Here is a 27436-nt window from a genome sequence, read left to right as displayed (position 1 = left end):
GCGGGCAGCTCGTGTTTCCAGGCGCCTCATATCGCAGATCTGATTTCAGGCTCAGCCGTGGGCAGGCAATGGGTTAACAGGGACGCTGCATGTTAACTGTATCTGTGGAGATTATGGCATGTTTATCCAGTGTTCAGATTTCCTGTCTGAGTGTTTGGATTTCCTGAAATCCCTGCTATCAGCCCAAGTGCTGTCCACTGAGCAGACCTTTTTCTCTCTCTCTCTTCCCCCCACCCCACCCCCCTTTTTTTTTTTAACTTTGCTCACATGGTTGGTTTTCCTTCCTGCTCTCTTTCCAGTTGTGGTGCCTGTGTCTCCTCACCGGTCAGGACATTTATGGATGCTGATCAGCACTCTTAGACTCCACAGCTCTGAGGATTGCCGTACATTGGATTTCCTTTTTATTATTATTGTAATTATTTTATTTCACTTTATTTTTTCATTTTGTGGCAAGAAAACCCGAAGAAACATGCTATTTTTCAGCTGCCCATGGGAGAATATGTTTTAGTCTGAGATGGAATAATGGCCTTAGGCTTGAGGACCAAATCTGGAATGGGAATTCAGACTGCACACGTCCTGGTGAGTTACAGCGCGTGGGGGCTGAGCGTGGCTGGCGAGGAGCAGCTCAGAGTCAGGGACAAAGGCTGAGCCCGTCCATTCAATGTGGCTGTGGAGCAAATTGAGAAAAGCAGATGGGTGAAGCTGAAGTCAGAGCTTTTTCCAAAAAAAACAACTGAAGTCCATTTTTTGATCCTGAAAATACACTCACTGCTCCACAGCCCAGATAATGCCTAGTTTAACTTTGTAACAAAATGTGTAAGGCCAGATTCTGTGAGTCCTTTCTCATGTAAGAAACTTTTACTTACGTAAACAACCTCAGTGACTTTAAAAAGAGCTCATGTAAGAAAAGAATTGAAGAATGGGGCCCACATTGTAAATTGTAATGTCTCACTCTCAGAAAAAATTAATTAAAAAAAAAAAAACAGCTTTGCATTTTCTGATTATCTTTGCATGTTTCCTTAGCCTTTTACATTTTATTGTGGATCTAGATTTAGGTTTTAAGAAGAATCTGTGTGCCAACTATTTGCCCTATTGTCTCTTAAATAAGTTTGCAGTAGGAGCAAGAGTGTATTCCATGCAGCAGTTCCGGGAGGCCAGAAAGGGGCTTTCTGTTGTTGGAGGGAAAATGCTGAGTGCTATGCTGCTCTGAATGAATTGGAAAGCTGCATTCAGACATGGGGCTTAGCTAAGGTTTTAGCTTCGTTTTTGAATGTTACAGTTCATTATGACATTATCAGCCTTAGGTGGTTTTCACTAAACCACAGTCACAAAAGCAATGAGTTGACCAGTCTCAAAATCAGAGACTCAGAATTTGAAAAGAAAAAACCTTCCTTTCAGGCCTCTGAAACAGATTTCATTATTGGCATCCATGGAAGTGTTGCTGGAGTAAGTTGTGGAAGATAAAGCATCATCACTGTTGCAACTTTTGCTCTGTCCCATGGCTGGAGGCTGTGGTTGTGCTGAACATTCCTAAACTGCTCATTGGAGTCAGTCCAGGGATTTGATTCTCTAATTGTAGGGGGAAAGCTTGTTTCGGGACTTCTTAGATGTAGGGAAACATCTATAGGAAAACCAGCTTTTTATAGCAATTTTACTTTTTTATAGTAATTTTACTGTTTTGCTTGGACCATTGAACAAGTCCTGAATTCTAGTATACAGCACTGCATGTCAAACAAGAGACAGATATTTGAATTATTTGAATTTTGGGGGGTTTAGTAGGACAGAATACTTTCCTTCCTATACCCATAAAGGAAAAGAGCCATTTTCCCAGTTCTTTGCAAAGCTTTCAGATTTGAGGTTTTAAACGAACTTCCTGGTATGCCAGCTATCTCTAGAACCCTTTGAACAAGATCCCACTGCTCATCTTTAAGATTTTCTTCGCTTAAAGTGGAATGTTTTCTGGAGGAGCCAGACCAAACTAATGTTTTGTCTGCCTGGGAACCTCCAGGAATTTAGTTTTAATTATTGACATGGAGCAACACTGAAACTGGTGGCATTTTATGCATTGAAAGGTCAGTTCTTGCTGTGAATGTAGGATGTACTCTTATTCTAGTGGGTTGACTGTCAAAAAATGAAAGGGAGGCCAAAGAACCCCTCACCTGAGTTAGACTGGACTGTGGTGCCCGGCCCTGCAGTTACCATACAATTTGATGGTCTGTGGTTGTGGATGTGATCAAACTGACTGTAGCAGAAACGCGCTCCTCTCAAAGCTGGCAGAAGAGTCAAATGTCATCAATGATCTGTGAACTGCAGAAAGTACGGATGAGGAGTCAGGGGAAGTATAAAGACTCATCTGGGTCTACCCAAATCTTCTGGACCTGGAAATTTTGTTGGCCTTCCCATGAGCGAGATCCTGGAGACTGGGTCAGCTGTGGGATTTTTTTTTGACCCCTTTTTGCAGGGCTGTCAGAAATTCTCTGGTTTCAGCCAGGTTGGGAATGCTGTGGGAATAGTTTTTCTGGTGGTATTTTGGTATTTCCTCTTCTGCTCACACCCAGAGCAGGAAGTGCAGAAGCACAACCTTCAGCTCATTGTGTACGGGTTTCTTTTTATAAACCTGAATTCTCTGCCCACCCCCCTCTCTTTTTTTTTTTTTTTCTTAATAGCCCTCACATAGAACTAAGGTTCTGTTAGATTAAGACTGAGAATTTTTTATATATTTTCATATGACAATACTAAGCACTCAGTAATTCCTTGATCATTCCTTGATAAGGGATTGTCACATTAATTTTCAATTGTCTAAGTGCAATATTCCCAATCCCATGGTTGATAATGTCAATTTGCCAATGTCCCCCAGAAGCTGCTTCTGCTGGCTTTTACTCCTGAACCTTCAGCATCATGAGGACTAACTGGCCACCAGGACCTACCTACTCAGTTGCCCATGAAGAAATTCTGCAAATTCTTCTTTTTTTGTAACAAACTGCGCCATTAAACTCTCTAAGATTCGACACTTCATGCTTTAATGTTCTTTCCCTCCCTCATTTTCTTTTTCTGCATCAGTGAGGAGGTTCAACTCATGCACCCTCACTCCATGTGTCCAACTCACTCACCATCACGACTGCCAGTCCTCCTGCCTTTCTTGCTGTTGTTGGCAAGTATGGATAAACAATTTTGACAGGTACAGAATCCTGCAGAGCTAACTTCATAAGCAGAGTGATGTTTCATTGCTCAGATAAATAGACCAGAGGAACTAAACCACTTTCACTGAAAAAACGTCCCTCACATAAAAAAAAAATTTAACCCTTCCTTTTCACGTAGTTTTCCTCAAAAAGGAAAAAAATCAATTTTGTTTCATACCTGAGAAAGCATATCATGTTTGGATTGCATCTTCTCCCTCAAGACTATCTTAGCCATGCTGTGAGCCCTTAATCGGCCATTTTAGAAATTAAAATAAAGTTAATATGGATCTTAAAGTTGGTCCATGGCAAAATAATTAACTCTTTCTCCACTTGGGTCCACTTTTAGGAGCACTACATGAACAGCTATGCCAGTCAAAATTGGAAACTCTGTGAGTTTGAAAGACAATTTGCTCCTCAACAGTTTCATAATCTTCAAAAATATAAGGAAACACAAGCAAAGGAAAGTTAATTTACTTCACTAAAATCCTCTGTAAGTTAAGATTTAAGCAGATGCAATGCAATTACTATGGGGATTGGAGTTCTGTGATTCTTTTGGGGTGTTTCTATTGCTGTTGGCTCCAATTATCTTTCTTGGGCTTTGGAGAGCTGCAGAGCTCCAGAGAGGGCACAAGGAGGGGGATGGAATGACAGCCTGGGTCATTATTTCAGACACTGATTAGCAGCAGGCTTAGCCTAGACCACACATCACTCCTCCCATGTGGCACCCAGGAGCCAAGCTCCATCCATGCTGAACAGGGTGAGATGTGAAGCTCCTTGCTCAGTCTCCCCCTGAACCCCAAAGCTGGGTTCAGCCCTGACAAGTGATGCTTTTAGTGCATCTTCCTCTATCTCGACTGGAGTTAACAAAATCCATCTGTCTCTGTGAGTCAGCAGAAAAGTATTCAGCTTTTATAAGAGTTAAGGGACATGGGATAGGGCAATGTCAAAGCACAGAAATCTTCCCCCAGCTTGGCACTTGCACATCACACAGGGAGAGGAGGTTGCATTTTCAGTTCCTATTCACCAGAGGAGCTGATTTACACCAGCAGAGGATGTGGCCCGTGGTGTGCATGGCCATGGCTGCTGAACAAGGCTGCTTTCATCAGCAAACAAATGTGCAAACAGCATCACCAAGCACACACTGTGACAGGGTGGCTGCTGGCACTTTAGGAAAATCAGAAGATAACTCTGTTTTCTTCTCATCAAAAGCAAAATGAGGAAGTCTCCCCTCTCCTCTTGTGCCCCCACTGCTACCACCCTGGCTTGAGCAAGTTGATCCTTAGGTATTTGTGTGGGGGTTTGTTCTCAGTGGTTAACCACATAACAATTTGAAGCATGTGGCTCACTCAAAAGAAACTGCCTTTAAACATTTGCAGACTGTAATTGTGTTGGAGAGAGCGAAGTCCTGGCTGGGGGCTGCTGGCCACCCTGGGGACTGTGGCAGGAAGCCCTAAACATCCCACAGCAAGGTCCCCTGAAGAGGGGAGGAAAAGCTGATTTTATATCTAGGAACTTCTCTTCTTGACAATGCTCTACAGCCAGGGCCAGATGATCCTACCTCAGATTTTGTATCTTTACTTGGTGTGTCAGAGCAAAACACCCAACAGGAAACAAAATGGGGAGAAAAGGGGTGGCAATGAGGGTAATAGTGTTTTGGCACATCACTTTCATAAATAAAGACAGAGAAAAAACAAAGAAATTGGAGGAGCTTTGCTGTGAAGCTGAGAGTGCCTGAGACTGCTTCATCTTCCCTGGGGGAATGGGTGAGGCAGGTAGTGTGGGACTGGAGAGCCAGGCTCTGCAGGTCATGACAAGGAACAACCCTGTTTGGGGTGGTAAAATGCCTCATTAGAGTTCTTCCATCCCTCAACCTTTGTTGGACAGAAAGGAAAGACTGGAGAAAGGAGGTATGCAAACAAGATGAGCAGTTGTGCTTGAAGAGGTAAAGACCCCAACACTTGCATGGTGCCTCAGCGCTTGTTATCCCAGAGCTATGGGGCTATACTAAGACCCAGTTTTAAAGAGTCTGGGGCTTAAAGGAGCCAGTAAAACTGAAGATTGCAACATTTCCCCATGGGAGATGATGTCTGTGAGACATTCTGCAAGTAGTTTGTGACTCCCTAAGGCCATGGGCTTTTAATTGCCATCTGATCCAGTGCATCCTCAATCCATGGTTAGGAAAGCCTTGGGTGCACATATACATGCAACAAGTGTTCACTGTGAAACATAGCAAGTGTAACTAATCTTCACCCACCTACAAGCCTCACTTCTAATTCAGCAGGTAAAAATACCGTATCTGTACAATTGCCAGAATGACACCTCATCTAGGAAAGCAAATGGCTTTTGGAGTGTGGCCTTAGGTTGAAAAGTTTAACTCATTTGGAGAAAGGGCAAATAAGGCCTTGCCAAATCTCTCATGGCTACAGTGACAGAAGCTGTAGACTGGTGGCACAGGGATGGGATTGGATTCCAATCAGAAATTGAGCTATGCCCCCAGGTCCTAGGAGGACCTGCAACACGACACATTCCTTCCCTATCTGTTCTCCAGTCTGGGGAGAAAATAAATCAGCTCTTAGTGGCTGAACAACACCCCTGGGATTGCCACCTTCTGAGTTATGATGGGCAAGTCACTGCATGGCCCTAGCCAGACCAGCAGCAGGAGCAGCATGGCTGGCTCCCACTTTTTTTTTTTTCATCTCTGCATCAGCAAGAAGGGAGCGTGTACGTGGGAAATGCAGAGCCCATGGTTGATGTGCTCCTCAGATCTACTGGGGCAAGGAGAGGGAGATGTCCCCTGCCAAGCCTGGTACAGCATCATGTCCTTTTTATAGCAGCTGGCCAAGTACATAGAGAGCAATTTTGACCTGGCCAGACCTGCCAGAGAGACAGCAGGACATTTCAGGCATTAGGACAAGCCTTATAGTATGTGGATTCAGCCTAATACCAAGCCCTTAGCAAAGTGCTATGGTTCTACATGGGGACATAAAACCATCCGAGCCAACACTTCAGGATCTTGTCTTCAGCAGTGGCGGACACATGAAAGATGCAAGAGCTGAACAGGGAGGACATGTAGTGGTATTTCCACAGATAATAGCCCCAGCATTCCAGGATCTCATCTGGGGGATTTTCTGAGCTTCCAGAGCTCATGCTTAGGATGTACTTGTCCTGCAGATATTTGCAACATGCTTTGTAGGCTTTTTCCTGCTTAAACTAATACACATTTTAGGCATCCATCTTATAGGTACAAGAGATTGTTAGACAAAAATGAGTAGGCAAAGTCATTAAAGGAATTTTGTCCTGAATTTACAGTTATGAAATCATTACTAACAGTGAGGGTACAATTCTCGTTTCGTACCTGATTTATAGTGGTGCTACAAATTGAATTTTGTGGAAATATTCCAGATTTATTTGTAAGTAAATAAGATCTATGCCAGCACCATGTAACTCTAGTGCTTTATTTATGTAGTTTAGCATGGAACTATATTGCCACTTTCCTTCTGCATTAAAGTTCAAGCAGGTCAGTATTCACAAAAATTAATATGCCTACTGATGTAATTATTTACATAACAGCATATTTGTCATGAAATGTGTAAGACTATATTCTCTGCTGATGTAGAATACTGGCACCATCCATCTGATAAGAGGCAGGTTGTAGTTGCACATCCTTTAATAATTATTTCAGCAGGTGTCCTTTTATGCCTGCTCATAATTAGTAGCTGAGTACTTAGCAAAGCTTGTCAGGATCAGAAACTCCTACAATTCAGTAGTTATCTATATTCATGAACAGAGAGGATCTCTACCTTGGTAGAATACTTTCTGAAGATATTTTAAAATAATTAATGTATTTAATACTAATGAGTAACATAATTCTACATTAAGTTTACAGCTTTTGAATTATTATCAACCAGAAGGGTATAATTCTGATGTTACATGTGTCCTAAATGAATGTGATTCCAGATTTAATCAATGGTAAGATAGGTCTTAGCCAGAATCCTAGATCTCACATTTTTATTTTCTGTGTTTTTGAAGCTGTGGTAGAGAATGATCGATCACATTTCTGTATTGACCAGGATGGGGTTAAAAATCTAGTATTTAAGATGATATACAGCTGGAATTTATTCTCACTACCTAGACAAATGGGATTTGGCTCAGTGGAAACAAATTTCCTTACTATTGAGAATATTAAAGGGCGTCAGTAGCAGAGGAACTAGGATAAAAAGGTGATTGTAAGTCATGTTGTGCTGGAGCCATACAACAGCCTACCTGACACCTGGTCTGAATTACAGAAGTCTCTTGATGGTTGAGATTTATGCTTTTCTTCTCAGAGTTCCTTGGAAGCTCAGGGCAGTAATTAGGCTGTTTCCCCTCTAGGGTGGTACATACATGTCTACACAGGGTATTTCATAAACTCCTACGCTTCGTTCCCTCCATTGCCTCCCAGCATGGAGGACAGCCTGGCTGCACGGTTCCTCTTCAGTGAGAAACATCCTTCCCTCAAGGATCATTTCTAATTCTACTTCTGCCAATCTTAAGACACTTTGGTTTCCCAAAGAGCCACAGGTGGCTGACACATGTATCTGCTTCTCAAGTCTGGGATCTGCAATAGGCCTCTGTCCTGTGAGTCACATCAGCAGTGTCCTCAGCAAAGTCCTCCAATAGCTACAGCTTGAGCAATATGCTTAGACTTACCATAAACTCCTACCACAGATTTACACCATTAGACAGATGGGGCACAAGAAGGAACATGACCCCAAGCAGTAAGACCAGGTTTAGCCTGACACTAAGGAAAATAAGGAATCTTAGACAACACTTTTCCATGATGCTGGTGCTGAAAGACACCTTATAATTTAAGGAAACCTTATCCATATGATGATTATTTACATTCTGGGGAAAAAAAGGTAACTTATATTGTAAGAATTCACATTATTTAAATAGGGTTTAAATAATGTGTCACTGAGAACTCTGCAGTATCTATAGCCTGTGTGCAAGTGAGACTGAGTCAATTGCATTGTGTATGTGTCTCCCCAAGACTTTGACACCCCCCCCAACCAAGACAGATGGAGGAACAGAGGTCTCAAGAGCTCCTACACAATTTTTAAAAATAGTCAGACTGCTAGAAGAAAAAAAAAAATACTGTTTGAAACATCTAACTACCTCCTCCCAAAGGGAAAAGCCACAGCTTCTGTGAGGCCAAGAGAGAATTTCCACAGGAGTGTAATGATGTGCTCATTGCAACCCAAGAGAAAAGCTTCCACAGCATTTGCCCCTCCAGGCTGCCCATAAGGGGTTTCAGGGATCCCAAATCCTCTTGGTGTTCATGCAAACCTGTGTGTGCTAATGTGGCTTTAGCAGCAATAACAGTTCAGTGAAAGACACCTGTTGTTATTTGTCCCAGGAGTTGAATTCTCTCTCCTTGAAATATCATAAGCCATTAAGCCACCATGTTAATGCAAGAAGTGTTTCCTGGAGATAAAAATGTGCAGGCATCAGTATTGCTTCCCTACCAGTGCTGGCTGCTAATACAGTGGCAATGTTTTGAGAGGACCCCGTTTGCTAAAGCTGGAATTAGTAATTTTCAAAAGATGGTTGCCTAGAATTCAGAACTTTGAGTCATAACAAATTAGATAGATTGGATTAGATTATTTCAATGCCTTTGAAAGTGAGATTGATTATTTAAGTCTAGTAAGGGTTTTGCTAGGAATTCAGTGCTTCCTCTCAAGTGCCCCAGTGCAGGACAATGTAACTCTGCTCTGAGCTGCAGAACATTTGTTCTTACAAACAAATAGAAATCCTGTTCTAAATGGAAATCCTCAGGTGGGCCAAGCTGTTGAAGACAAGTCAATTTGAGTCTTGTGGAAAGACACTAGGCTCCCTTCAAAATGGGAATTTAGATGGGAGAGAAACGGGGATGCCCAGAAAGGACAGGTTTGTGCTTTTGCTCCTTAGCACCTCCAGCCATCTGCAACATATATGAGTTTAGCAGGTTTAGCAGGAGACAAGTGGTGGTCATGAACACCAGAACTGAGCAGTACCATCCAGCTCCCACTCCAGAAGCAAACTGCAGCAGGCTTTGCTCTGGTTCCCACAGATGGAATGCAAGGGAGGAGGAACACCATAGTGACCAGGCAGCATCTGTGTGAACACTGACAACACCCTCTGGTTTCAACAGCAGTTATCACAAGAAAATATGTTTCTGCTTTGTCATTTCTTGTGCATGACAGAAACAAACAAGATTTATTTTTTGTTCCCCAGAAAGGAAGCAGGTTCGTTCTGGAACGCACTGGGCAGATCAGGTTCTTCTAAGTACTGAAGGACATATATGTGGAATTTCACCATTTTTAAGCTCTCCCAGGATATTTTTGCAATATTAATTGTGTCAGTTGCAGCGCTGTTTTTGCAGCAAACAGTAGACTCAGTGTAAGGAAAGCTGGCCTCATTTGTTCTGTTAAGTCTTTCTTAGAAGCAGAAACTATTTGCAAGATCATAACTTCCCTCACAGATACTATGTTTAATTGGGGAAGGGTTCTCTTACAGGAGTAATATTCTTACTTCTGTTCACATCTGCACAGTATTTTCCTGATCAGGAGATCAAGAGAAAGAGAATCTGAACAACTGCTTCTCTAAGTAATAATGAACAGAGAGATGTGCAGTAAATCATAATGTTCAATAAAATGAAAAACAAAATTTGGCTGGAGATTAATGGCTGGAAAGGGACTTACTGAATTAAATTGGATCAGATGTTCCCTGGAAAAAAATCAGATATATTCACAGGGCTCTGTGGTGTTGGTTTTGTTTTTCACAAAGGAAGATTTAACTTGATTGTTTTGCAACTATTAACAATTTCTAGGCCTTGCAGAGTGATCTTAGGGGCTTATGGTAGAGGACAGGCACTGGCTGGAAATTCTGGTCCCATTCAGGCATGGGAGGGGAATGAACACGGAACCTTCCTGCTACACAATGCCACAAACTTCTCAAGTGTTGCAGAGGCGTTGCATTTTAACAAGATAAGGAGGGCTGATTTCAGTTCCCACATTCAGGGGTAGATTCACGATTACAGGTCTGCTGCAAAGACTGATATTCCTAAGTTCCCTAAGGCTGTGCTCAAAGCCCAGCTGCACCTCTCATGTTCCCTCTTAGGTTCCTTCTGTGTCTTCTCCTATAATCCCAGTTTTAAGTCTGGTCCTTCAGATATTGGCTGAAGACACATATGGGCTCAAACTCAGGCTTTTGAATTTCCCCAGGGACTAAGGCCCTCTAATTCTACCCTCGACTTGGTATTTCACTGCCAGATTTGCTTGTGACTCCAACCACAAGCAGCAAAACATTTACACTTCAAGAACAGCTCACCAAAGAAACCAACTTAAAACTGTAAACCAGTGATGGGGACCAACATTTCCCGCTGGTGCTGGTGGTTTTTCTAATCAGAGACGGCGCTTGTTTTGTCAAGATCCAGACTTGGTTCATTAATATATCAGCTGAAGGAAACCAAAGCTGCATAAATTGTCACTGATCGTGCTAGAGATACTGCAAACTATTTTGCCTTCAACTAATTCGCTGAACTCAAAGTGAAACAGACCCGTAGCAGGACAGATCAAAGGCCCTCCTGGGCAGGCGCGACGTCGAAGGTAATGCACACACCTCCCTTCTCACCTGCTCCCTGCAGCCCAGCAGATCTGCAGCACTGTGGTTAGAGACTTGGCCTTATTAACTCATGTTTCTTAGGCTTTTGTGAGAAATGGACTTAACAACAGTTGCCTAGAGCCAGAAGAAGAGGAGAAAGGCTATGTTATTAAAATCTAGAATGTAACACCATTTTAAAATTCATCAAAGAGCTCAGAGCAAATTCTCCAGAGACTGAGGACTTAGTCATCCCAGGTTTCTCCAGCTCATTTAGATAATTACCCTTGAAATAGCTGTCTTCTTTCTTTCTTCCTTATTTTCTTTTTTCTTTCTTTCTTTCTTTCTTTCTTTCTTTCTTTCTTTCTTTCTTTCTTTCTTTCTTTCTTTCTTTCTTTCTTTCTTTCTTTCTTTCTTTCTTTCTTTCTTTCTCTTTCTTTTCTTTCTTTCTTTTCTTTTTTTTCATTCTTTATTTTCTTTCTTTCTCTCTCTCTCTCTTTTTCTCTCCCAAATATCCACCATGCACATCTGTGCTCTCAATGAGCTAATATGAGCTAACTCCATCTGAGTGCATTCAAAATACTCATCTCACTGTCACTTGCACAGATATTAGGAACTCATTAGCCACTTTAACTAATTTATGCATTGGTCATATTATTTTTTTATTAAGCACTTTATTAAACAACAGGAGCTGTTTAGAAAATACAATGTGTTCTTTATTTCACATTTTCACCTACCCTCAAGACCTAGAGGCACTGAGTCTCAATACTTTCCCACCTTCTTGAAAACTGTATGATTTGTTTATTTCTGTCTTGTTATAAATTCATGCTGTTACCAAGACAGGCAGCCCAAGTAGTGTTGCATGAGGTTAAGCAGGAAATTGATTCAAAAGAAACAGAGAAAAGAGATTATTTTTCAGATTTTGGTAAAAAAAAATAAAACTTAAATTACAATATATAATTTAATTGTGGGTTTTTTAGTAACTTCTATCAAACAAATTCTGAAAAATCAGTACAACTTCCCATTAGATTGCTACGGGAAAATATGTCAGCATCCATGGCAATGCACTGATGTTTTCTTGTGTTGTTTTCCATTGAAAGGTTGGGGCCTTTTAAAATTTGTTTTCTTCCTCCTAATGTCTCTTAGTGACTATAGAATTAGAGGTACAGTTATATCTGCCCATGATATGGTTCAGGCAGGAATAAGAAGGTCCTGCTGCAGTGCCCTTAGGCATGCAGCATCTTTGGAGCAGGTCTTCACCTCTGGAATCAGCACCCTACTCTTTCTTTTAGTCAGTGGGATGAAAGAAGCAGTTTAGTGTGTGATTCATCTATTTTTTTTAGACATCTACTCTATTATCTCTGTTTTAAACATCTGCTTTTGTAGGATGAGGTGAGATGCAACCTACTTTCAGTTATCTGTGTTGACCATATCATCAGTCACGATGAAAGGAGTCTGGAGTGAACAGCCGAGGCAAAGACACTTTGTCAGATACATCCCACTTTTACAGTCTAAAAGTTGAGTCAGAGCTCTCTAAAGTGGAGGTAAAGAATCCCATTTACATGACTGAGTTTGGGTTAAGTTGTAAAGGTTCTGTTCTGTCACTAAGTTTTGAGTTTATCTCATTTTTCTATGTAGATAGGACACATAATTTCAAAGACATAAATATCCATGCTCAAGGATCTGGGCATGAGTCACTGTATGGGTAGATACAGACCTGAAGAGAATACTTAGGAACATCTTTCCATGACTATATTGAGGTTTCTATGTGCCTTGTATTTTGGGAAATTCTCTACAGACACTTTGATAGTTCTGCACTCTGCTGAAGGACAGGATGGCTAGAGGTATAACTGAGCCAAAATAAATGAAATTTTCACAGAGCTTTTCAGTAGAAGAGTGGTACCACTTGGTGCATGTCAAAGAGGAAGGAATGACAAACATTGCACTATGAAGGACAGAGCTGTATCAAGAAATGTGGGGCTGTCACAAACTGGAGCCTGACGGTCTTGTCTTCAGTCTGCTGTAGCCATCCTACAAATATATATCAAATATATTAACTTCTGTGAGGTGTTCAGACACCAGGACAATGCATGACCTCATGAGTGCCTGACTAATCACTGTATGCTGGAAGTAGGAGGCGTGATGCTTGCTTTGCCTGAGTGCTGCCAGCTCAGGGTAGAAAAGCTGCTGTAGGAAGGACATCATAGGTTCAGATACACCCAACCTTTTGTGCAGAGACTATTTGATCTTTAACAAAGATGTACCAGGTTTAGTTTCTAATTTTAATAATGACTCCTTCCTAAAAACTCAGAGAGCAAATGATTGATCTTCAATTCAGCCCACAATCAGTGGCTATTGGAAATGAGTGGAGGCACTGACAAGAGGGCTTGATGTCATACTCACATTATATTATTAATCTATAATCTATACACCATGCACACAGTATTTTACTATTAAATTTGTACTGAGTAAATAATTAAGCAGTGGCTAAGCATACAGGGAAGGTGGGAAGCACTCTCGTGTGTTATTAGCCCCTCACAGTTTTCAGAAGTGGATTATAAGTAACTCAAAATCTTGGACTGTGAATGGCAACCTTGTCATCAAATATAAAAAAATACCCTTGACAAGATCAGTGAAAGCCCTGCAGAGGTCTGAAGCCGGGCAGCAGACACTCTGATTAGGTGCTGCCTCCACAAAATGAAAATTCTTCCTTGAGCCCAAGAGACAGCTGATGGATAGAGTCGGAAGTGATAAAAAGGTCACTCTTAAATGGATACAGGGAGATTTAACACACAATCCCACCATCCTGAAGCCCTTAGACAAATAATAAAACACAGGCTGCAAAGACTAGAAAGTCATTCGGTCTAAATACTAACACAAATCTTTGTCTTATATCTGATTCTTAAAGAAAATTCACCTCTGAACGAGACTGCAGAAAATGACCAAACAAGCACCCTTGAGCCCTCTCTGGCAATATGCTAAAAAATCCTCCAATAAAAAACTTTTCAGTCTTAAAATTATGTTTTGCAGCATGAATTCCAAACCACTGTTCAATAGCACCTGCACAGCCCATCCATGATCATTTCATAATCATATGACAATTATATCACATGAGACAGAGAACTAATTTCCATTCTAACAGTAATAACCATCTCCTAAAACTAGGTTCTTTTTAAATCTGTTGCTATTTCTAAAAGTACTATACAAGAAAAGGTCTGAATTTTTAAGTTGATTTTCCATACATATTCAAACACGAGGGTATTTCAAGATGAATTGAAGAAATCTCATGCTTTGCCAATATATTTTAAAGTCTAGTGTAATGATCTGAGGATTAATAACCCTCTCAGCTTGACATCAATCCAGTGCAAAACACTGGAATTGTTAATTCCAGGTATTATTTATAAAGAATAAGAGAAAAAAAATGCCATTTATTACTTTTTTCATTACTCATTGCATTCCAATCGGGATAGAATTAAGGAAAATACATTTTATTTCAAGAAAGCTATCTTGATATTTTTTCAGATTTTAAATTTTCCTGGGGAAAAGAAAAATCTATACTACTTATGTATTACTTATGAACTTTGGTAGCACTTGTGGCACTAAACAAAATTTTTATTAAGAAATTAGAATTCCCTAAAGTCTCCACTGTAATGATTGAATAGATCAAAACCTGAGTAACTGACATTCTTGGAAACCCTCATAAGTGGGGACTCATCATCAAGAGGATGTCACTCAGCCCTCCAGGGTCACTCCTGGGCTCTGTGCTGGGTTAGTTTTCCACTATTGTTTTCTTTCATGATTCAGCCCATGTCTATAAGCATGCTAATACTTTGATCATATATTTTTATGGAAGCACTGAAAACACATAATGCTAATTCATGAGGTCAGGGTGGAGTTTCTATTGCTTAGGATGTACTAAAATCAAGTCCACAGACAAATATCCCCAGATTTGCTTCCCTGAAGTTTGTTAGACCACATCTTAATAGTGTTATCCACTATGGATTAGGGAAAAGAACATATGTTTGTCACATCCTGTTTGGGTGAGACCAACACAGACACAAATGGAACAAGCAGATTTTGGCATGAAATGAAAGATATTTTTGTTAACCTCACAGTTGTTAAAGAACATGTCAGTTACCACTTGGACTGAGTAATTTAGTTCCATATTTTGCCCATGAAAGCGTTTTTAATAACCTTTGCAAAATGTGCTTTTGAGGACAATCTTTAAATTTATAATATCTGCTTTTCCACAGAACACAGATAGAACAATGACTTGATTCACTGCTGTTCAAATAACCAGCTTTTTTTTTTTTTTCATTTGCGGGAAATAAGATTTTTCTACCTGCTTTATTTTAAAGCTTTTTGGGATATAAAAGCATTCTGCTCAGTCATGAGCTGCAAATTGCAGAATGAAGCAGTACCCTGCAGCATTTCCAGATGAAGTAGTCTGTTTATACAGAAAGCACAAGAGCTATAATTACTACATGATCGCATTTGTATATCAAGGTCAGATTTCTGTGATTCACACTATTGTTTGGACATAAAGGGAGTTGATTTTCAGCATGGTGGTGCACAACTACTATTGTTATTGCATCAGTGACTGTAGAAACAATATTAACTTTTGCTTGTTTGAGTTTTTCTAGTTAGGGTAACTCTGTTTCAGGAATATGAGAAAATTGGCTGGCTAGTATTTGCCCTAAAATAGTCATTAGACATGAAAAAATATGGATTTATATTATTGCTACTCAGGTCACGTAGTCTATTATGAAAGAAAAAAAAAAGGCCTCTAAAACAAAAAAGCAAGATAAAATAGGTCATTAAATGACTTATGCATGAAATCACAGAGTTCAAGCAGTATCAAATGCAGGTAACTAAAGCATGTAAAAAATATTTCCTGATATTTTCCTCTCCTCTGCAAAATCCCTGCATAACTGCTTTCCTTGATTATTACCCAATACATTGACAATTTTATATTCTCTTCCTAAGAATCCATTAGCTTTCCACAACATTTACCCTGTTCTAAAACCTTAAAAATATAGGGATTCAACTCATTATACTTATTAGTTAAGCATTAGGATTAGTCAAGCACTTAGATTGTACCAATTAATCCAATATAATTGTATGTATTTATAACTAGGCACAAGAACAAATGCTTTCCTCATTTAAGAACTAACAGAATCTGCTATTGTATTACTGTATTGTGTCAAGTTGTCATCCAGCTGCCATTAATGTCACCCTGTTCTCAGTTAGGCCCCCTCCTTGCTTAAGCCCCACTAGACTTTCTCTTTTCAGGTGTAGGTGTTCCTGGGTGAAAAGGAATCATATTTCTCCAGTTTTCATTGTTCTCTATATGTTCTGGGCTTTTATAATCCATATCCACTCCCTGCTCCCACTCGCACACTGTCATATACAGGGATTTTCCACAAATCTGGTCATGTTATCTCCACACTGACAAGGACGGTTGGGGAGCATTGGTTTTGTTTTCTTCGGGAGTGAGAAGAAGAGTCAAAATGCCATCTTGACACAGCCCAAATTCTACTACTTTCATTGGGTCACGGCTTTCAGAAAAGCCATATTTAGCCTCAAAAGACTCTTTACCCAGATAAATTACACTAATGGGAGTATGGCTTGAGGAATTTGCCATTTGAATGATGCCCTAAAAAATTGTCCAAGGTCACTGAGTCAGTGTTGAACTCACATGAGCACTTTTGTCACTGGGCCACCATTCCTCTCTCTGGGACAGCCACATATGTTTCTTTCTCAGTGTTGTTTCTCATCAATCAGTGATGATAACTTCAACCAACTTGATCTCTCTATAAATATTTCTCTGGATTTCTTTGATATTTTATTTATTTGCTGATTGCTCTTGTATAAATAGGCCCCAAAATGAGTAGGAGACCTAGAAGGGAATACAATCATTCTATAACCACTGAGATGTAACCAAAAATGCTCATAATGCCACTTTATAGCAAATGAGCAATTAAATAATATTCACTAGCTTATTATAGCAGACATAAAGAGATTCTGTAACGTTTTAGACTTACAAAAAATAAATTGCCATCCATTTAAAATTTAGTCCAATGTCAATCACAGCTCTTGTAAACTTAGAAAGTAATGACCCATTAGATATTTTTTATTTCTTGCTTTGATTTGAGTAACATAAACCTATGATGATGGTGACTTTTTTGCCTCTGAAGATGAGTAACAAATAAAAGGAAGAGGTGTGCTGTAAAATTAAAGAGCCAGCACACATGTCATCATGGGTTGAGTCACATCCAGGGTTGCCAGGGGCTATGGGTTTGCTGTAAGATGGTGGTACTCAGTTGTCTGCCAGGAGAGGCCTTTCCCAATCCACAAAAACACAGTGCAGTGCCAGAGCCTCCTTCTAACAATTTTTTCCTGCATGTACCACAATATTGAAGCATAATACTCTTGATTTGAGGCAGATACTCCTCCTCTTGCACACTGGCCTTCAAAACAAAGGACACACCTCCTTATGAGCAGAGCTTGTAACCATTTCTCCTCCTGTGCTGCCAAGCTGGTGACATACCTGGTAAAATCTCAGATGCTTTCCAGGCAGCATGTAAAAATCTGAAGTCCGCTGACAAAAAAGATGGCTAAGATGTCTGACCCTCTTAATAATAAAAGAGCTCTTAACAAAATCACTTGAAAGTATCCCAAAGGCTCAGAAACAGAAGGGAAAAGACAGATATCAACATCCCATCCAAAAACTCGTATGCCGCAAATTTTAATTGAATCTCATAAGTCTTGGAGACAAGGACTATTCTGTTATTTTTAATGGTAAGGGTTGGAAAACCTCCAGACCCACATGACATATCTGGAAATACAAAACAAACAGGACAAACCCCATAAACAAACTACAGCAGTCTCTGGGGAAATAGGTCAACAGGCATAACAAGGCTTCTCTTAGACAGAAGGTTTAAAAAAATACTCATAGAGAAGGATTCATGTTTTTCCTCATGGAATCAAGGAACAAAGTGATGTGCTTGAATGAAAATGGGCAGACTGGTTAATCAAAGGGTATAATCTGGGGATGGCCTCTCTCCCACACTGGGCCCTTGGGAGGCTGGGCCCCTCCGTTTGACTCTGATCTCATCCTTATGGGTCCTTGTCACCTCTCCCATGTGCCAGCCCATGCAGTCCACATCTCTCTGACTCATGGGGTTTGTCCCAGCCTACCTGATTTACCATCTCACGGCAATGGCTTCTGTGTAGTATTCTCCTTCTCAGCACCCATATCTGGCCTCAAGCCCCTGCCAATCTTTTTCCAGCTTATACCTTTGGACCAAACATGAAGATGAGCCCAGAATGTCCCAAACTGAAAGGTATGTGCCAGCCCTACTCACCTGCTCAGAGCTCTGCAGCATGTCTAGCATCTTCCTTTTTCCACAGCAACACAAGTCTTCAACTGGAAAGAGTTTGCAATATAGTGGCAGAAAAACCTGATGAAGAATTGTGAGACCACTTGTCCATATCCTGCCATGACTGTCTCCCCACATCCTCCTGCCCTCCCACGTGCAGGATTACATCCTGTCAGAACACTTCTTGTTCCCAGTCTCTTTATCCTTCAGATCTTATCTCCATCTTCCAAAAAAGATCAGTCTGGTGCATACACCTGACATTGAAATTTTCAGCTTGAATGGTTAGACTGAAGTTATATCAGAAAACAGGGTCTTCTGAAGTGTCAGACAGCTTGGACAGGCAAGTCCTTACCAGCACTGCACTCAGTGCAGCTGAGTGAGTAGTTGCCACATTGAGTTAGACAGAGAGCTTTCCCAGCCAGCTAAATGAAGCTCTCCTCTAGCAAATTTTAACAAGGTGTTCTTTATCAGGGAATTTCTGTTTACCACATAATATCAAATGGAGCAATCAAATAATGGAAGATAAATTTCCATCACTGAAGAATTAACACATATTGTCAACTTTGTCAGTCCCATAGCTTTGGTCAGTTTTACTTACTTGATCTTCTCTTCTAGGTAGGTTTCTGGTGGTGACAGATGAGACATGAGATCTTCAGCATCCAGGCTTTCAAGTTTTTCTTCAAGAGATTCACTATGGAATCGGTAAGAAAGACAAAAGACATAAATATAAATAACTAGTTTAAAGAGTAAAAAGTAGACCAGATGTTTTATCAATTCTAATACCTGCCAGTGGGATTTTTTCTGCTTAATGCCACTTCAGACTTTACTACAGTGGGTGTTCCTCAGAAAAAGTCTAACCTATTGCCTTTCAAGGATCAAAAATTCCAATAAATCAGTAGGCATTGGCATTGGCCAATTGAACATGTTGCAGGGCATTGGCCACCTGAGCAATTATTGGAACAAACACTAAGATTTATTACATAGTTTGCTTTGCTTTCACAGACTTTAAAGCTGGATGAGGGCAGCAGGGTATACAAAGGACATTGCAACTCCTTTCAACTCATCTAGATCTGGTAACCGATGTTGTTTTAACTTTGAAAACAACAAATCTCTCAGATCAGCCTGAAAAATCTAAGGCAAGATTTGTGCAGGGCCTTGAAAAGAGACGGGACTCTCTTCTTTGCATGATGTAAAGTGCTGAATAGCACACAGTTGTCTAAATATGCTTTTTGTTTATTCAGTCTCTGGATGGTGAGTTCTCTTGTTTTAAAGTTTTCACATTCTTTCACTGAACCACTAAAAGCTACACTTGGATTGCCTGACTTGAATCCCCTACAACAACAATACTGATGGTTAAAGCTGAAGTTTTCTTTGTACTGGATGCACGAGCTGGAGCTACCCTGGCACAGGTCACTGCTCCCTGTATGACCATAAAGCAGTGTGGGACTTTCATCCTTTCTTCCTCCCTGGGGGAATCAGTTGACCATATTGCAGTCCACACCAGGCAAGAGGGTGAATCACTGCTGCCGATCTTCCCAAAACTGAATAAATCCTCCTTTGGCACATTTGCTTTGTCACATGGCTATGCATACTTTTCCTTTTTGAGTCCACAAGGTCTTAAATAAGAAGTCAAACAGTCATATTTAAAAAAATATAGAGCTATTAAGCTGGACATTCCTACTTGATTTTGAAATGGCACTTCCATTTTTATGTCCTACTGCTCCTAGATTTCCTTGAAGGAAACCACAACCGCCAACAAGAAAATAAATAGTCCTAACACTTCAGAAGTTAATGAAATCAAATTTCCTACAGATCTGTGTCTTGATGAAGCTCCTGAGGAGGCACAAACCATCATTGAAACTTTCCCCATGACTGGGACACTTAGGGGATCTTTCTCCCACACTGATTAACTTGACAAAGAAAAATTTGACAGTGAATCTTTCCTATTCACAAAGACAAGAAACATTTTTTTACCTCGCTCATTTTAATTTTTTTGCAAAACTTTTAGGAGCTGAAGATTTTTGACATCTTTCCTGCTGCCCTTTCAAATTTTCTGAGGTCAGCATTGCTTCAAAAAAATCCTTAGAGGCAGAACAGATGAGCAGATGGTCACCCTCTACAGTAGTCAATGGAGCGCCAGTGAACTTAGGAAGCTGCAAGCTCAAATTCAGCGATTAAAAGTAGAAGCAAATGAGTAATTGGCAAAAGGAGCTGCTGTGCTCGACCTCTACACTGAAATTCTGCACTGCTAAATTTCATTTAGCACCATGTGAACACTGGCCCAACAAAAATTTGGTACACACAGCAAGACTAGTTTCCAAAAACTTCCATATGGTTATCTGTCATCTTGGGTTTTGCCAGAACCTTATGACTTCAACATTCAAACATCTACATTAATAAAACCTGCAAACCATAATTTAAAATATGAGCAATTTTTCTTGAGCATAAAGGAGACATGCCTCAAATTATTTCAGATCTTATGTATAGTTAAACTTTCTGATTTCCTTTATAGAACAAACAAATATGCAAACAAAATAAACACAAACAAAATAAAACCCAAAAGGCATGACTCCTGAACCGAAAATTTCTTATGATACTTTAGAGTCTGGCCAAGGGATGCATCCTTGAAAACAGTAGCTTATATAAGGCAAACACAGATGTGCTAATATGTTCAGTGGCTGCAAGGACTTTTTTTTATAACATCCAACATCTGCAGATTTATTTCCAGCCTTTCTCTAATGAGACACTATTTAGGAAATTATAAGAAATAAAGTATGCTCAGACAACACTATAAGCCAGCACTTAAACTTCAACTCAGTAGGCCCATACACATTCACATCTGCAAACTGTGTCTTAGCAAACCTTGCTAATGACTTCTATTTATTATCATGGGGTTCTTAGTCCCTCTTTTTCCACAAAGTAATGCTAATAAAACTATAATATACAGGGAGGAGTCCTTCACAAACCCAGATCTTTCTGATTTATATTTTCACAGCATTAACAACTAGTAGAAAGAAACCCCTTCATTTACCTGCCAAACCTTTTTGTCTGTCCAAAAAAGTGCTGACAAAATAGTTTGGACTGAGAGTCCTTCTCATCCCTCAGCTACTTTTTGAAACTCTTACAATAAAATGTACATTAAAAATACTTAGTTCAGATACAGCAGCATTCAGCTGAAAAAGCCCAGTGTGAAAAAGCCCAGCTGAAAAAGCCCATTTATTTCTCCTAGAGAAATAAATGTAATTGTCTGCATTCCACAGATAGAGAAATGATGCACACAGAGATCAGTTGCCATGTCAGAGCCATGAGTGGCAGCTCAAGGACATGATCCCAGGTCTACAGAGCCTTTATTTCATTCTCCAACTGCTTCCCAGGTTCATTTTGGTCTGAACCTTCATTTTTACTGCAGGCAAAACACTGCATGTTGCCATCAGCATACATTTAGCAGCTTCGGTAGAACCAGAGATGTGCCTGGTAATGACACAGCCATATCGTTTCCAGAGGGAAAGAGAAAATATTGAAATGTTTGCAATGTGGGTTGAGGCTTTATTTCATTCTCTTTTTATTTTGGAGAGCCTGCTATGCCAGCTGCCCTGCAACATGTTCATTTCTGCAGTATCAGATTTTAGTCATTGCTATTTCTCATACTAAAAAAAAAAAAAAAGCATCCAGCTACTATGACACTATGACTCCTTCTTTGGAAGGACTCTTATTTCTCTCGTTTCAATCAGAATATCCCTTCATGACATATTGGCTTCATCTTGTCCTTTGCAATCCCACAGGAATGACCTGCTCTCCTGCCAACATGTCTGTAGTGTCCTTCCCAACAATCCTTCAAAGATTTGCTCAGTGTCAGGAATGCAAGGACAACAGTGTCCAGGTTTCCCTGTGGTGTTCCTCAGCCTCACCAATGCAGTGATGGTGGGTACTGCTGGAACACCCTCCCTCTCAGGCTCGGCAGTTCTTGCCTGACCATGTCTGTGAGTAATGAGCAGGCTCATATTTTCACTTGGGCAAGGATTAACATCAAACCTGCGGGTGGCTCCACTGACATCCATCAGCACTTGTAAGAGTTTGATACCTTTGGACTGTCCAAAAACCAGTCCATATAGAAGAATATACTGCTGTGCTTTTATATTCTGTAGATGCTGTAAGAGCTGTGTTTGAATTTGTTCTCTTCTGACACACAGAATCATAGAATCATAAAATATCCTGAGTTGGAAAGGACCCGTAACGTCACTCAGTTCAACTCCTGTTCTTGCACAGGACCATGCCCAAGAATCCCATGTGCCTGAGAGCATTTCCCAAGTGCTTTTTGAACTCTGTCAGGCTTGGGGCTGTGACCACTTCCCTGTTCCAGTGTCCAACCACCCTCTGGGGGGAAAACCTAATATCCAACCTAAACCTCCTCTCACACAAGTTCCAGCCATTGTCTTGGTCCAGTCTGGTGACCAGAAAGAAGAGATTAGTGTCTGCCCCTCCACTTTGCCTTGTGGGGATCTTGGAGATCACAATGAGGTCTCCACTCAGTCTCCTCTCCAGGCTGAACAGCCCAAGTGACCTCAGCTGCTCCTTGTACAGCTTCTCTTCCAGACCCTTCATATGCATTATTGCACTTCCTATCAACTGAAGTAAGGTTTCTTAAATGAGCATCTCTAACAAAAACCATCTGTGAAATAGAAATACCAAATTCAGTACACCTGTAACAAGAAAAGGAGCATGTCTGTCCTGAGCCTGCTGCCTCTTGTTGCAGGTGAGCATTTTGCTATTTCATTTTAGGAGAATGCAGAGGTGGCAGGGGAACAGCCCATTGCTTGTTGCTGTTACGGGGAGCCTGGAATGCCATTACGTGTTTGTCTGCTTGACACTTGATCTTGCATTACAAAACCAAAAAACAAAGGCAAAACTGAATCAGCAGATTAGTCAGCTTAATCTTGTGTAACTCAATGCTGCACTTCATTTTCAGTACTGTTATTTTCAGCTGCCCTTTGAGATGGTGATTTGAGCTTCCTTATCATTTAGCCAAGCTACTTGCCCAGGACATTCATGTAAATAAGATGGAAAAATATAATTCAGCAAATATTTCTGATGTTCTGATTTAATATTTTTTCATTTTATCCGCGTAGTGTTAAAACCACAAGATCTTAATGCTACTAAAATGTCATTTATAACAAGAACACAATGGGCTCTCTTTTTGCTCTCATTTTAATATTGAAAGAATGCAAAAAGAACCTTCTGTTTAAGCCACTATTGTAAGTGCTAAAAGGTTTTTAAAATAACATGTCATTTCTGAGACATTTGCTATCTAATTTTGAATACCAGATGAAGAAAAATGGTGGGAGATGCCAGTATTAAAATTGAAATCAGCTGATTCTTGCATTCAACACGGTCACAGCAGCAGCACAAATTCTTGACACAGCTCATGTAGTTCATAAGTCACATTAGCAGATACTGTACCATAAAAAAAAAAAAATTGCAATCAGCATGTTTGCTGGACCTGGATTTTGGTCTTCTTCATGTTCAGCAGTGTGACATAGGCAAGAAGTTTTCTTTTACTGGAACGTCACCTGACTATTTGGTCCCAGTAACATAATAATTTCAAAGGTTTGTTTGCAAATGTCAAAGCCAACAGCCTTCTTCCTCAAGTAGAAACACTCTGCAGTTTAGCATGTATATTCCCTTCAAGCAAATTAGCACCAGTCACAATGTGTGATGTAGGCTTCGGTGTTTAAAATAGACTTTGCCTTTTCCTGTGAGTACATCTTGCACTTATGTGATATTAAACATGCAAACATGCTGCAGGTTAAAATACGTAGTTGTTACACTTCGTGCAAGGCTGTCAGCCGTCCGACCATCCTCTGAGAGGACACAGCTCCTGGAGGTGAAACGCCTCCTGACTAAACATTTCCTGCTGAAGTACAAAGTGATGATGTTACTTGTCATTACATAAAAGGGGTGGTTTTGCTTTGCAAAACAAAGCTATGAGAGTTCCATTAACAAAAAAAAAGTTTACTGAGTTTTAGCACGTGAGATATTCCAAAACCAAAAGCACAACTCATCCTGCTGAGATTCCTATTGATTTGAAGCTTCTTTTATCCCCTAAGCCCAGCATCTAACTCAAATGAGAAGAGCTGATATTCAGAAATATTTGCTCTAGTGTTACAGCCATAAATTTAAATAAGCCTTTCCCATTAATTTTGTCAGAAGCTGTCTGAAAATAAAACTATAAAAATGTACAACCAACACTTTATCATATAGATGTTTTTTTCAGGGGACATCAAATCAGCTTTATCAGGTATCAAATGCCATGGATGCCTGATGTCATACAACGATCTCATAAAGAAAGTTAGGATCAGGAGGAGGATGGGAAGTACTCCTGACTGCTGTGTATAGCTGAAATGGATGAATATAACACCAAACCACAAACGTATTCAGGATAGCAGTATAGTAAAGAATCATAGCCTAAGGATATTTTCCTGATGCATTTTAGCACGCTACTTCTGTTGCTATTTGCTATTGAGCCGGTGACACTCTACATGTTTGTGGAGATGCTAAGGAGCATAAAAAGAACAACTATATAGTTGACTAAGAAAAGCATGTGCATTTCAATGATTTGACGTTTTAATTCAACACTACTGTCTGCCATACTATAAAATCAGCACTTTTATCTGCAGTACTAGCCAAGATGGAAACCTTGCAAGTCAAGAAATTAATGTAGCTGTAAACCTGTATTTGCAAAAAGGCATCATGTTCATACTTGAGAATCAAAACCCCCTGAATTTGACATGTGAGATCCTGCCATGACTACACCCCTACTAATGAGAAGGAGTCACTGCACAGAACAGATGTGTGCAGTGATTTCCATTTTGCAGCTAACAACTGACTTTGCTGCCACACTGAGAGCTTGCAAATGGCCCTGGAGGCACCTTGTCTGAGCATGCTTGACAAAACACTGGTGCACAGCCAGGCACCTGGGTCAAGCTTGTTTCCAAAAGCAGCAACCGCACCTGAGTTTGCATCTATGAGTTTGCTTCCTACGCAGCAGGGAAGTGTGACCTCAGGGTGGTCCTGGGGCTGCTCTCTGCAGGCAGCATAATCACATCCCACAGGAGATTCACCACCAGCTTCAGCCTAGATTAGGTGTTGATACCCTGAAGAGCTGACTTTGCATGACTAAAGCGAGACAGCCACAAACACAGCAGGGCCACAAGCTCATCTATCTGGCTCCTTATCTATAGTGGAAACATAATCTTGCTGCTCTCTACCTCATTGCTGTGTGGTTTCAATAGCTAATTGCATTGATGATGTGAAGAGCTGTGCAGGTGCCATGTAGCTCTTCACCTCTGGCCCATACCGGTCATGCTGCAAAGTTCACAGTGATGACAACATCATCACCTGTTCACTCCTGCTCAGCTCCTGTGAGTGAACTGATGACCTCAGTCTAAATATAAGCTGTCCAAAATACTATAAAACGAAGAACACTATCTTTGCTATTCAGTTTATTGCACAACACCTGTGTCTGCAGTTTGTCATTGCTATGTTCCTTAGCCTCCTCCTAAGCATGGTGACTATCACCAGTACTGCAGAATTATTCTCAGTTTGCTGTAATTAACTCTCCTGTTTGCAATCACAATACAAGCCAGGGAATCAAGTGGATTTGTAGACTGAATCACTGGGTGGGATGGCAAGACAGCACAACTTCCTTGACTGCAACGCATCGGCAGTAAGGAGTAAGTGATTTCCAGTACTGCTTGCATGATCCTCACTGGCATTAGCTTGTCCAGGATGGACAAAATCTATTGCACTTCAGAATACCAAGACGATTGAGATAAGCATAACTTCACTGGCAAACCTTCTGTAAGAAAAAGGCTGTGGCACAGCCTTACCCAGGATCTAGCACAGACTAAGACAGGGTTACAGCAGACACTGTGAAATATAACTTTCACACTCTGATGACTATTCATTGACATTTGTGAAGTGAAACAGTGATTTCAGTTAGTGACAATTTATAGAGGGGTGCATTTTACAAATTTAGAATTGAATCTCAGGTACTGATCGCAATTCAAAACAGGAAACATGGTTAAATCTGAAAATCACTGAATGCTATTTGAAATACTTACATAATTTGACAAGTTTAAACATTAGCACAGTTTTACAGGCAGCTTGTATATTTTTATTAACATCACATTAATTAACTGATCTTGTTTCCAGCGAGTTTAAATGAAAATAATCCAAGTCCAAAGAGGTCATGCCTATAGGGCTATTTTCTTTACTAACATTTGAATAGGGGAAGGGGAAATGCTGCTTCTAAGCAGCAAAACAGAGCACTGTATTCTCTCTGACAGAGTAAACAATTTCAGAAGTCAAAAACAGACCAAAAGGCAGCTATGATCTTCCCTTTTCATTTTTAGGGATTGTACCATTCTCTTTATTTACCAGCATTCTTCTGTAATAATTCTATTTCTTATATATTTGTCTTTTTAGAAGACAACTTTTCTCCCTGATGAAGAAACACAAAGTTCAGTTGCACTTACTCTCTGCTCCGCCTTCACTTCTGTCACTCTTCACTGCTACAATTTCCTGGCAGGTCTACTCCCTTTCTCAGTTGAATATGCTCTTCAATTCTGTAGTTTAAATTTGCACAAAATAGTATAAAATAAATTATGTCTTTAGCAATCTGTTCATCTTCTGGGGAGATTTTTGGGATAACAGATGAGGTTATTTTACAATCCAGAGATTAATGGTCAAGCCCAGTAACTTCAGCCTGAAGAAGAACAATTCAACCCTAGCAGTGAGAGTACCCAATTAATTAAACCAGTTTGTCCACCAGTGTGATGGATTCATCCCCGCTTGAAATCTGCCACTGAGGGATCAGGAACCTTCCTAATGTGAACACTGTGGCTGACCTGTGGACCACCAGGAACAGCTGTGTGACAGCCCATGATTGATGTTCAGCAGGAAATTACAGGGGTTGACCACAGAGACTCTGCTTGGCCCCCGGGCCATATCCCTCACCCATCCAGTTTCCAAGCAGGCTAGGCCAAAACAGCTCTTTTGGATGTTACCAACAACTCTTCTCTGGCCCAATACCCCAGCCAGTTCTTTACTCTCCTTTCCATACTGCTTTTGATGCCACCAGCCATTTTTATCTTCTTGGTCTCTCTTCCTCCTCCACTGCTCCTATGAACATGATCATCAACTGATTTTCTTCCTACCTCTCCCGCTGCTTCTTCAGTGCTTCATATTTTTTTCCCAAAT

The 27436-nt window shown here is 40.4% G+C and overlaps 1 protein-coding gene and 1 long non-coding RNA gene across 5 annotated transcripts in view; one reads left to right on the top strand and one right to left on the bottom strand.

Moving 5' to 3' along the window:
- Nucleotides 1-299: 299 nt before the first annotated feature.
- Nucleotides 300-27436, top strand: part of ASAP1 (ArfGAP with SH3 domain, ankyrin repeat and PH domain 1) — a 145833-nt gene continuing 118696 nt past the window's right edge. For all 4 annotated transcript variants that reach the window (XM_038127153.1, XM_038127150.1, XM_038127152.1 and 1 more), the window contains exons 1-2: nucleotides 300-579; nucleotides 18794-18880. In XM_038127153.1, the coding sequence (XP_037983081.1) occupies nucleotides 18822-18880 (59 nt within the window). In that variant the 5' untranslated portion in view covers nucleotides 300-579; nucleotides 18794-18821. The remainder of the gene's footprint in view (nucleotides 580-18793; nucleotides 18881-27436) is intronic.
- On the bottom strand, nucleotides 18181-27382 carry LOC119697067. The gene is made up of 3 exons (XR_005255712.1): nucleotides 26713-27382; nucleotides 18777-18869; nucleotides 18181-18225 (listed from the first exon to the last, which is right to left on the bottom strand). It is a non-coding gene; the product is annotated as an uncharacterized LOC119697067 (long non-coding RNA).

Source organism: Motacilla alba, chromosome 2 (assembly GCF_015832195.1).
Source record: "Motacilla alba alba isolate MOTALB_02 chromosome 2, Motacilla_alba_V1.0_pri, whole genome shotgun sequence".
Lineage (NCBI taxonomy): Eukaryota > Metazoa > Chordata > Aves > Passeriformes > Motacillidae > Motacilla > Motacilla alba.
Note: the sequence above shows the minus strand (reverse complement) of the source record. Positions and strands in the feature narration are given on the sequence as shown.